At 37.9% G+C, this 12,124-nt stretch overlaps 2 protein-coding genes across 6 annotated transcripts in view; both read left to right on the forward strand.

The window, feature by feature from the left end:
* The window catches only part of ATR (ATR checkpoint kinase), an 82,161-nt gene extending 76,639 nt beyond the window's left edge, over positions 1 to 5,522 (forward strand). For 2 of the 4 annotated variants that reach the window (XM_089509110.1, XM_089509111.1), the window contains 6 exons: positions 477 to 627; positions 897 to 1,053; positions 1,265 to 1,418; positions 1,973 to 2,124; positions 2,503 to 2,608; positions 4,065 to 5,522. In XM_089509110.1, coding sequence (XP_089365236.1) covers positions 477 to 627; positions 897 to 1,053; positions 1,265 to 1,418; positions 1,973 to 2,124; positions 2,503 to 2,608; positions 4,065 to 4,238 — 894 coding nt within the window. In that variant the 3' untranslated portion in view covers positions 4,239 to 5,522. Of the gene's footprint in view, positions 1 to 476; positions 628 to 896; positions 1,054 to 1,264; positions 1,419 to 1,972; positions 2,125 to 2,502; positions 2,609 to 4,064 lie in introns of those variants that run through there. The other 2 variants (XM_089509112.1, XM_089509113.1) reach the window with 2 other exon arrangements.
* Positions 5,523 to 7,357: 1,835 nt separating this feature from the next.
* XRN1 (5'-3' exoribonuclease 1) overlaps positions 7,358 to 12,124 on the forward strand; it is a 64,802-nt gene continuing 60,035 nt past the window's right edge. For both annotated transcript variants that reach the window (XM_089509114.1, XM_089509115.1), the window contains exons 1-3: positions 7,358 to 7,527; positions 10,744 to 10,976; positions 11,718 to 11,815. In XM_089509114.1, the coding sequence (XP_089365240.1) occupies positions 7,453 to 7,527; positions 10,744 to 10,976; positions 11,718 to 11,815 (406 nt within the window). In that variant the 5' untranslated portion in view covers positions 7,358 to 7,452. The remainder of the gene's footprint in view (positions 7,528 to 10,743; positions 10,977 to 11,717; positions 11,816 to 12,124) is intronic.

The raw sequence follows: 12,124 nt of genomic DNA on the forward strand, positions 1-12,124 counted from the left end.
GGCTGTAGAAATTTCCTCCTTAAACTCTCCCCTATGATACTCTCTTTTCATGGCCCCAATGTTGTTTTCCCCTCAAGAATTAAGAATTCTTCCTTATTAGGTAACAATAGGGCATATATACACAGCTAGGTGCTGTGTGTATATGTGTATCCATATGTACACACAAATGTAAATTTAAAATGCCAGCTTTGGCATACCAAAGATCTATGTCTTGCTTTTATTCCATATATAGTGGGATTCTGTATAAGTAGCTGTTGTCAATTTTAAAATGATGTCAGCTATGTATAACCCTGCATGAGTAAAGAGTTTTTTTTTTAAAAAATGTTATTCTTTGATAAAATAAAGAAAGCAAATAATATTTGTATATCGAATTTGTATAAATTCAGAGCCTGTTTGAACTGTAAGACAGAATATTTAAACGGAAATGAATTACATTTTATATTGGCCTTATGGCCGATAACATGTTTCTACCATAGTGTCTAAGAAAAGATGCAGAATCACGGAGACGAGAACTCCACATCCGTACTTATGCTGTTATTCCTTTGAATGAAGAATGTGGAATAATTGAATGGGTGAACAACACAGCTGGCTTAAGAAATATCCTGATCAAATTATACAAAGAGAAAGGTAAATAAATACATTTTAAAAATGTTCTAAATAGAAAAACAAAAAACAAATATGTCTACAAAGGAAAACAAGAGTACATGAAAAAAAAGCAGGTGGGATGTTCTAAAGTCCTCCAAAACAAAACATACTGTTTTGCTTTTATTTATTTATAAAATAAATGATACAAGCTCAGCTTCATAGAAGCAGTGTTGCTTTACTACTTTACTCAACCAGCTGTTGTTAGCTACTGTAGCTGAACAGCACCAGCTTGTCTGATTTTTCTTTTGTAGGTATCTATATGACTGGAAAAGAACTACGTCAGTGTATGCTTCCAAAGACAGCACCTTTGTCTGAAAAACTGAAAGTTTACAAAGAAACTCTACTTCCCCGGCACCCTCCAATTTTTCAGGAATGGTTTCTGAGAAAATTCCCTGATCCAACTTCATGGTCAGTTGATGTAGTTTTGTAACTGTGCTACTGTAAAGCCACAGGTTTACAAAGAGGACGAAATTTAATGTAGCAGAAATTATGAAGACAAAGAGTTTACTAATCATAATAAATTTAGTTATTTGCTCTGTGCACAAACCCTACTTATCCACAATTTCCCCCCAAAAATACCAAAATTACACTAGCAACCCATGGTATTTGTTCTTTCTAGGTACAGCAGCAGATCAGCATATTGTCATTCCACTGCAGTGATGTCAATGGTTGGATATATATTAGGTCTTGGAGACCGTCATGGGGAGAATATTCTGTTTGATTCTTTAACTGGTGATTGTGTACATGTGGATTTTAATTGTCTATTTAATAAGGTGAGAAATTAAATATACAGCTTTTCATTGCTCTCATCTAATTGGAAATTACTTTCCCTTTCAGAGCTTACACAAACATCATACATGCTCTCAAGTGCTTGATAGGTGAAGCCATTATGTTTGAAGTTGTGTTATGAATGTACTGCTGTGGTGGCTTTTGGAGACATTCCTGTACATTTTCAGAACAAGTTTAATTTTCAGTTATTTGAATTTCATTTTTTTGCACCCATACACTAAATGATTTGCCAGGAAGGTACATTAACTTGATTTTTATACTGTTTTCCATACATGTGTTATCCAAAGGCAGTTCACAACAAAGCATGACACACATGAAAATACATCAAGAGACTGTCACTGTTCCTATAAAGAAAAATTAAAACATATGTTGTTAATTGTAGTGTGAATTGAAAATTCTGTGATAGTGCACCATAAATTTTACAAGCGTGTAACTTGAATATACTTTGTAGAGTTAAACAAAAGCATAATGAGCTCCACAGTGAGAAAAACAGACTCTCTTGAAATTCCAAAATAACCTTTTTCCTATTCATTTCAAGGGAGAAACTTTTGATTTTCCAGAGATTGTTCCATTTCGTCTTACTCATAATATGGTCAATGGGATGGGTCCAATGGGAACAGAAGGACTTTTCCGAAGGGCTTGTGAAGTTACACTAAGACTTATGCGTGACCAGAGAGAACCACTAATGAGGTACACTAACAGAGTGGATTATCTCACTTTACAATATAAACTCTTTAAAACCAGTGCTATTTTTCGTTATGTACTGAAAACTATCCTGCATATAATGGTGATGTGCAAACATTTACCTGAGGTTCTACCTTTCCTTGGAATTCACACTTTTGCAGCCATGCCACACTGAGTGTAATGTAGCTGTAATATTGATGAGTACTGGCACATTGCCTGTTGTTTCTTCTGCTTCTCAGATATTTTAAAATCAGTGGGTTTTATTTGAAAGGGCAGGGAGATGGAATCCCTGAGATTGGGATGTTTTATTTCCATCATAACTACAGTTGTAACTGAACATATTTTCTCACGCAATTGATTTCTGTTTTTCAAAATCTTATCTAGTGTTTTGAAAACATTTCTCCATGATCCTTTGGTGGAGTGGAGTAAACCAGTGAGAGGCAGTACAAAAACCTTAGTGAATGAAACTGGAGAAATTGTCAATGAAAAGGTGAGCTGGAATTGGTGTGCAGGGTTGCTTTAGATAAGAATATTGACTGCCTAAAGTTGCTCAGTTTGTTTTGTTTTTCCAAACCCAGTATCTGAAGCTAAGTGATACACAGTATGGGTTCCTGGAAAAGAAAAACTTGGCAGCTGCAACATGGATAGGTAGCCATATAAGATGGGTGCTGTCACATTTCTGCTGAACTTTTATTTTTCCCTCTACAACTATTACCCATGCAATAATGACATTTAGCAACCTCTAATGAAAAAAATTTTCCCCCTCCATTTATCAGTTCTAGCATTCAGGAATAAAGGATGAAAAACAGCTGTAACTTAAGTCTACCATTACATTATTTAATGTCAAGTAGTATCTATCAATCACCTGATTTTGCCCACATCAGCTCAGTTCTCAATAGGATTGCACTAATATTCAGATTTCACTATGACTAAAAAATTTATAATTGCTGTTATTGCAAAGGTTTGGGCTGGATAGCTGCTGCTATGCATAAAAGACAGTATCCTTGTCCGCAAAGCCACAAAAATATAAAATAATACAACAAAGAGACTTGACACCCTAAAGACTATAGAGGTCTACAAAAACTTTTTAGCTTCTTAAGTCACTGCAGCAAATGAACATTGCTATACCCCTTGCCCTCAAAGAAAGACTGTAAGTTAGACAAGGACAAAAAGAAGAAATAAATATATACCATTAATACATTTTAAACTCGATCTAAACCCCAGTCTTCCCTTGGTCCAATCTCCTGCTCTTTGTTTCATGCCCATTACAATTCCCCGAGGATCATTTTGATGATCAAATGAGAGACCACCATATAAGCCATTTTACTCTTCTTGTATGAAGCATGGCAGATCATTATTACACACACCGTACTTTCTTTTCACCTGATATCTGACTTTCTACCCAGTTCACAATATGTTCAAGTCCCATTAAATACAGTGGTATAGAACAGTGTCCCTTGTACAAAATGGCAAAATCAAGGTTTGCTTTTTGGAATTTATAGTTTAAAAAAATATTTTCAAGCCATGAATGCCTGAATCCATGAATACAGAGAGCTTCTCTGAATACAGAGAGCTTCTCATTTAACTTTCTAAAATTCACTGCTGAGTCTGGTTCTTTATATTACTAAAATATGAATATGGCTTTGTAACCCTAATAAAATAAGGAGATTTTAAGGTACTCCACACCTTACAAGTTCAGTGAATCCAATCAACTTTTGATTAAGAATTGGGAGACCACCATTTGAAAAACATTCCTTATTTTAAAATTGTCTTTTCCTTCAATGTGTACAAAGGAAGAATTCAGAAAAAATATATGAAATCTCCACTCAAAAATAGGTTTTATCACAACTTTGGTACTGCTGGAAAGGGGATGGGGCAACCTATAACATCTAATATTGGGGAGAAAGGTATTCCTAATAACTGGACTGCTTTTTGCTTGTTTTCAGGCTAAGACCCATGTCTTGGATATTGATCAGCGACTACAAGGTGTAATCAAAAACAGGAATAGAGTAAAAGGCCTACCATTGTCAATTGAAGGACATGTTCACCATCTTATCCAAGATGCAACTGATGAGACCTTGCTGTGCCAGATGTACCTTGGCTGGGCTCCATACATGTGAAATACTGCCATTTACAAATGAGTTGTCACAACTACTTTTTATTAAAGAGAAAGAAGGAGTTGTTACTCGTTTAAAAAGAGCTGTTTCTACTTCGGAAATTTCTACCTGTACATGTCTGTTTCAGTGTATGTGTGCATAGTTTTTGTTTATATTGTATTCTTGTATATTAATACTTTTTATTTTTATATTTGAAAACTCATTTATATATTTGAAGCCTTTTTAATGTTTCCTTGTAGTATAAACTACTCAATACACCATTTTTCTACTTTGTACCTAAAAATCACCATGGATTAAATGGAATATGCACTGATGAAATCACAGTGGCAAACATATCTTCATTAAGTCAACTAGTGCTTTTCAACTAGTGTTTTCTGAAACAGAGAAGGTATATCTCTGATTTACAGTGGAGAGCAAAAACCCTGTTAAAGAAGGTGCACTGAAGGATGATAGTGCTTTGTTTACGTTTACTTTTTTGTTGTACACCTATAAGATGTGTTTGAAAGTGTCAGAATGTCTACGTGGGTCCATATGTATTTCCACATCTCAGCTGTAAAATTCTGTTAATGGAGAGGATTCTGGATACTATATATGCCAGTTTGTTTTTTACCATATTAGCATTCCTGATTAGTTTTGCCATGTAGTCAGGAGTGTTGTATCTAACCAGAAGATCTATTCATGTAGCATTATCAGTAGCTAGACTTGCATAAATTGGCAAATGAGGTTTTCCACAGCATGTACATAACAACTTTATATCTGTCAAGTTGCCTTGAAAAGTCACCAAGACAATTCCTTCAACCCTTGTGTTTTATTAGAAGCACAGTAGCCGGCAACTTTAGTTCTAGGGATAGCCACTTGGCATTAAATAACAGCCTAGCCAGAAGGGTCACACAGTGTTTATTCCCACATCCCTACTTCACAGAAAAGGAAGGAATGAAAACTAGGCGGCATGGTCCATTAAGCACAGTTTTGCCATTGTTACATCATTGTTTCCATAGAGAAAAAGTAACCAGTTTTGTTAGTACAAATTTAAAAGAAACTGATAAAAGTTTAAACTACACTTGGTGTTGAAATCATACTTCTCACACTCAGATGTTTCCATTATTCTCACAAATGAAAATCCCTCCCCGCCGCATTCTGCTGCCAGAAGTGTCAGCTGTATCTAAGAGTTTCCACCAGTGGAGGGATACCAGCTAGATGAAACATACAACCTCTCATCAAATAAACCTGTAATTGTGGATGATCTGAACAGAAATAGGCCGTGTTTAGATGTTTAATTGATACATATGCTACAATAAAAATAATGAATATAAATAACACTGTTTATTACAGTTGCAGACCAAGCAACAATAAACATCAAAGATTTTTATGAACTCTTTTAAACTAAAAATCAATCTGATTTTCTCTGTGTGTATAATATGTGTGCCCCCTGCATGCATACAAATGTCTGAACAACATTTTCCAAACAAGCTGCACCATAATTTGTTCAGCCTTGCCCCAGTTTTGGAGCTTAAGCACTGTGGTTCCTAAACGATCTGCTTGCTAGGCACTAACAAGAACCTGAATCTCCTTAGCTTTGGATGAGTATTGCTTGAGAGACTTTCAGAACTCAAAAGCTACTACTGATATACTTTTCTCAAAGAACTACAATTAGGATTTATGTTGCTATTGACATTCTTTGAATTGTGTGTCTTTCCTAATCCTACCACAGACAACTACTTTTCAGACTTGAAAGCAGACTTGATTAGCTTTTGATTCTAATGGGAGCGGAATCATGGATTATTCTTAGTTGCCTGTTTTAAAATGCTGAGCTTGTCTTTCTGAGCAGTTAAATTACATGCACTTTTAGTGTATGTTATCAGTAGAAAATACATGAGAAAAATCCACAATAAAGGGTGCTGTTTAGATGCAAAGTTGTTTTTCAAAAAGTCAACTCAAAGCAGTAAACCTCTAGCCCAATGCGATTTTTTCCCTACAATAAAAAAGTCTTTGCAGAAGTAATGTAAGGGCTGAGAAATAGGGCCTTCTGGGGGAAAACATTCTACAGCTTCTCAAAGTGAACTACAGAACTTCGTTTCAAATAGGAGGTGGGCATAAACTTGGTTTGTTGTTAAAGGTATATCTGATTTGACATAGAGATGCTATGCCCTAGGTATTAACCATTATGAGCCTTGAAACCTCTGAATTATGGTGACTAAGGCAACCCCATCTCAGTTTTTTCTTGGCAAGGTTTGTTTAGAGGAGTTTGCCATTCCTTTTCCTGTGAGGTTGACTCAGTATGGCTTGCACACTCAACAGGTTTCCATGGCTGAGTGTGGATTTGAACCCTCGTTTCCCCAAATCCTACCTTGACCTTCAGTACTTGCTCCATGTCTTTGTTTATGCTAGCAGTATTGTGCCATCTGCTTATCTTAGGCTGTCAATGTTTCTCCTATCTATCTCCACTCCCTCTGCCTCAGCCTCAGCCTGCTCTGTACATTTTCTGCATACAGGTTAAATAAACAGGGTGAAAGTGTGCAGATTGGAAACCACTGTGTTTCTCTGTATTCTGTTCTGGCAGCAGCCTCCTTGTGTCCTGAGTATAGGTTAAACATCAGGACATTCAGATGTGGCACTCCATTCCTCTATTTGCAAGCCATCGCTTTTCATGATCATAGCATTGAGACGTGGCGGTTAAAGTGGTGTCAAACCAGTTTATTTCAGCAGTGTAGATGCAGCCCCCCAAACCCCCTGTGCTAGGGTCACCTTTGGGTTGCCCTAAGTTGGGAAATGACTTATTGGGTCAGAGTTGGAAGAGGCAGCAAGGGCCACCCAGTCCAACCTCCTGCCATGCAGCAACTCACAACCAAAGCACACCCAACAGATGGCCATTGAGCTTCTGTATAAAGACCCCCAAAGAAGGAGACTCCACTCAGAGGCAGCATACTCCACTGTCCAACAGCTGCTCTTGAAGAAGACCGCTCACTCAGGGCTCAGCCCTCCACGCCTGCGCTTCCCTCGAACTGCCTGCAGGGGGCGATGGCGTGCGTGCGTGACGCCGTCGCCTTGTTTATCTTTGGACGCCGAGGCAGCCGCTCTAGCCGAAGCCTGACATTCTCTATGGTTCAGGGGGCCTTGGCGGAAGTGAGCGTCGAGGCTGAGCGAGAGAAGGAAAGAGAAGGTGGGCGCAGAGGGCCCTTCTGTCGGGGCTGCCGCCTCCGCCATCGTCATCACCATCATGGGAGTGCCCAAGTTCTACCGGTGGGTCTCGGAGCGCTATCCCTGCCTCAGCCAAGTGGTCAAGGAGCACCAGGTGAGCAGAAGGCAGGAGGGCTCCCCTCCCAGCTCTACCAGACATCCATCTATCTATCTATCTATGTATCTGGTCCCATTAAACATATAGACGGAGCGAAATGGTGTCTCTCATTAAAAACAAATGGAAAACCAAGGTTTGAGAGTTGGAATTCATCCTTTTTTGGAACATTTTCAGACCGTGGGTGCTTGGATCCGTGGATAAAAACATCAGCGTATAAGGAGGGCCGACTCTATATGTGTGTGTGTGTAGATTATATATATATATAGTGTGTGTGTGTGTGTGGTTGTTATTGTGTGCCTTCAAGTCGTTTCCCACTTACGGTGAGCCTATCACAGGGTTTTCCTGGCAAGGTTTGTTCAGAGGAGGTTTGCTTTGGACTTCCTCTGAGGCCGAGAGAGTGTCACTTGCCCAAAGTCACCCAGTTTTTCACAACCAAGCTGGGAATTGAACCCTGGACTCCGAGGTCGTAGTTCAACATTCAAACTACTGCAGTACACTAGCTCTCTCACGTGTGTGTATATACACACACATATATGAGAGAGAGCCTGTGTAGTGCAGTAGCTTGATTGTTGAACTATGACTCTGGAGATATATGTGTCTTTGTCTCTCTCTCTCTTTCTATATATATGTATATATATATATACACACACACGTGTGTGTGTGTGTGTTTATCTATATCTTCACATACGTGTGTATATACACATGTATATATATATATATATACACATACAGCACTTGTGTGTATACATGTGTATATCTATATATCTATCTATATATACAGTAAATATATACACTACACACACAATATATATATATATCCATGTACATAGATGTGTGTATATGTCTATACACATATGTGTGTATATATTTATATATCCATGCACTTATGTGTGTGTATATCTATCTGTCTGTCTGTCTGTCTGTCTGTCTATCCACATATATATGTGTATGTGTGTATCCACATACATATCTATCTGCCTATCTATCCACATACATGTGTGAGTATACACTAGTCCCTTCCTGTTTGTGGATTTGGAGTCCACATTCTTGCTCATTCGCAGGCGGCAAGCAGGGAGGAAGAAAATGGGGCGCATGCAGAGCCCTGCAGGGGAGCATGGCCCCATTTTAAACAGTAGGCTTTGAATAGTTATGATTTTTCTGATTCGCAGGGGGTCCAGAATGGAAGGGATAACTGTATATATCTATACATATCTCTATCTCTATCTATATATACACATCCATGTACATATATGTGTGTGTATATCTATCCACATATGTGTGTGTGTGTGTGTATATATACTGTATATCCACACACATGTGTGTGCATATCTGTCTGTCTGTCTATCCACATATATTTGTGTGTGTACCAGTAGGCTTTGAATATTTGTGGTTTTTCTGACCCAAATCATCTCAAGACACAGAAGATATGGGGCTTTATTACTCAACCACCTGTTGCTGAGGCTTGGCCCATGGAGGTGGAAAGCCAAAATATTGTCTACCAGAGTTTCCAGTTCCAGTTTTAGAATAATCCACTTGTTCTAAAAGTGACGTTGTTGTTGTGTGCCTTCAAGGCGTTTTTGACTTATGGTGTCCCTATGACAAAACTGTCATGAGGTTTTCCTGGTAGAATTTGTTTTGGTTGCCTTCTTCTGAGGGTGAGAAAGTATAACTTGCCCAAGATCACCCAGTTGGTTCCCATGGCCAAGTGGGGATTTGAACCTTGGACCTAGTCCAGCATTCAAACCACTACACCATGCTTGCTCTCAAAAGTGACTACAATTATTTGTTTAGAATACATAGGCTATTTTTCTTGTGGGAGTGTCACTTTTTTTGAAAATAGGTTCTGAAGTCCTTTTTAACTTAGGTAAGTATGTTAGTTTTGGAGTGAAATGTGTGCATTCAGAAACATGAGGTTTCCATCTACATCACTTAGGAAAATTATGGTTACGTGAAACCCTTTGTTCATCTGATGAAACCATAATGTAACTCTTCTTCATTCAACAAACAAGTGTTGATTCAACAAACAAGTGTGAAGAAGAGGAGTATTGCAGTATTTGTTGCTGTTGATGCCAGAATAGGAAGAAAATACAATTTTGTTATCCACACACTTAATACATGTCAGGTTCTGCCAAAAAAATCAACATAAAAGATTATATTTTTTAGAACTATAATCTTTTATGTTGATTTTTTGAACACTATATTCACAGAGAGTAGATAAGGATAGTGCCATATTTTGTTGAAGTTTTCTTCTTATCTTTGCTTCACTTTTCTCAAAATATATTACAGAAGGCAGAATAGCTGTGGGAGCCTTCCTTGCTGTTTGACTGCTTGCATGTAACTATGCTCTAAAAATAATGAGACAATTCTGTTTTTCCGAAGATCAGGGATTTATATACAGTTGTCCCTCCGGATTCACTGACTTCCCGTTTGCTGTTTTGAATTTCCGTGGATGGGAAGCCGGGAGGGACAAAATGGCACATGCACAAGGCTGCACACAGAAGCATGTGGCCATTAAAAACATTGCGGCTCCAATATTTGCAGTTTTTCCAATTGCACCATGAATCCCCCATGAATCGGAAGGGACAACTGTACGTCCTTCCAGAAGTCATTCTTTCAAATTACTGTATATAATCGACTATAAGTCAACCTCATGTATAAGTCGAGGGCAGATTTTGGAGCCAAAATTATGGTTTTTGATATGACTCATGGATAAGTCAAGAGTAAAATTTAGCAGCATGTAACAAAGGATCTAAAGGATGAAGCAAGGGAAAACAATGCCAAAGAGCTTACAAAATTCCAGCAGGGATAACTGTGCTTATAATAAAAAGTGGATGGATGAGAGAGTAGAGAGGTTGGTGCTTCCAGGACAGATTAAACTCTTGCCTTTCACCAATGGATTGTTCCTTTTTTTTAAAATAAGAGTTAAACTACAGTATTTACACTGACCTATCGATAAGTTGATTTGTGTTTTTTGGGTCTGATTTTTTGACTGAAACTTCTAGACTTATACATGAGTATATGCAGTATGTGTCTCGAATAGAGATGAAATTAGTTATTTAATTGAGGTAATTTTTTTCACCAATTCATGCAGAATCACATTAAGAGAAATGATAGTGGAGCATTCTTACTTAGAAGATGAGCGGAAAAATATAATACCTCACCAAATATATTCCTTGGTGTGCCTGTGTTATTTCTTTTATTATTATTTTTTAGATTCCAGAATTTGACAACTTGTACCTGGACATGAATGGTATCATTCATCAGTGCTCACATCCTAATGATGATGATGTTCACTTCAGAATTTCTGAAGATAAAATATTTGCAGATATATTTCACTATTTGGAAGTACTGTTTCGCATTATCAAACCACGGAAAATTTTCTTCATGGCAGTCGATGGAGTAGCTCCGAGAGCAAAAATGAATCAGCAACGTGGCAGGCGCTTTAGGTGTGTGTGTGCTCATCTTTATTTTAACCTCATACTTTCTGAATTCAAAAGTTGTTGTCTGTCGGAGGCTGTTGCCCGTTTTCTGTTGCTGCCTCAACATTGCTAATTGTTGAGACATCCTTCAAGAATTGTTGGTTGTCCTTACTGCCAAAATTTGTAGTCACCAGCTCATTGCCCTCCTTTTTTCTCAAGTACCGCAAAGCCTCTACCCTCTTTTTGGAGACTTCCCCTCCCATTTCTTCTCAGGATATATGGGGAAAAGGCTATATGAGGGCAGGGTATGTGTGTGCACTGTAGGTTGATTTTCCTAAACAAGTGTGGACTACCACTGAGTGATTCTCCAATCCATCCAGTTTTTTAGGAGTTCCTTGGTGTACAGGATTCTCCTCAGTCATAGTCCAATGCTCAAACCAGTACACCATGTTGGCTCTGAGTAGATATTATAAAAGTACTGTATTTGAATCTCATATCTACCTGTAATTGATGAAGTGGTCATAAGCAAGCTACTGTCCCTCATTTTCATCCTCTCTGCCCCCACATCTATAGTATGGAGATTATAAATACAATCATATACTTTATGGTTAAAAAGGGGGGAAAAGATTTCCATTCACAAACTCAGTTTCTCTCCACCAGCTCAGATCACAATAATGTACCTTAACCTTTGCAATGTTGTTGTGAAATTAATGAGATATGAAGTGATTTGACTTCTTCACAGCACTGAAATGTGAAATGTCATTCTAGGTCAGCAAAGGAGGCAGAGGACAAAATAAAAAAGGCATTAGAAAAAGGAGAAACTCTTCCCACAGACGCCAGATTTGATTCTAATTGCATTACCCCAGGTAGGGAAGTCTCCTCACCTTATAATTTTGTTATCTTTAAATATTGGGCTGTCTTCTGGAATTGTTTCATTATTTCTGTTCCACATAAGAATCCTGTGGTTTTTAAAGATAATGGTTTTTAAAAGTTCTAAAGTTTCACATTATTACAATAATGGGACTGCTTTGAAAATAATTTGAAATTCACAACAGATTTACAACATTGTTCAGTGTTTCATTTCGGGTTGTGGTTTATAGTTGCAAATACTCTGGATACAGATCCAAAACCACTTTAAAGCGCTTTGCAACCGCTTTAGCAGCCCTGACTCAGTG

The sequence above is a fragment of the Sceloporus occidentalis genome, unplaced genomic scaffold (assembly GCF_023333645.1).
Source record: "Sceloporus occidentalis isolate IW3139 unplaced genomic scaffold, rSceOcc1.0.p SCAF_2, whole genome shotgun sequence".
Classification (NCBI taxonomy): domain Eukaryota; kingdom Metazoa; phylum Chordata; class Lepidosauria; order Squamata; family Phrynosomatidae; genus Sceloporus; species Sceloporus occidentalis.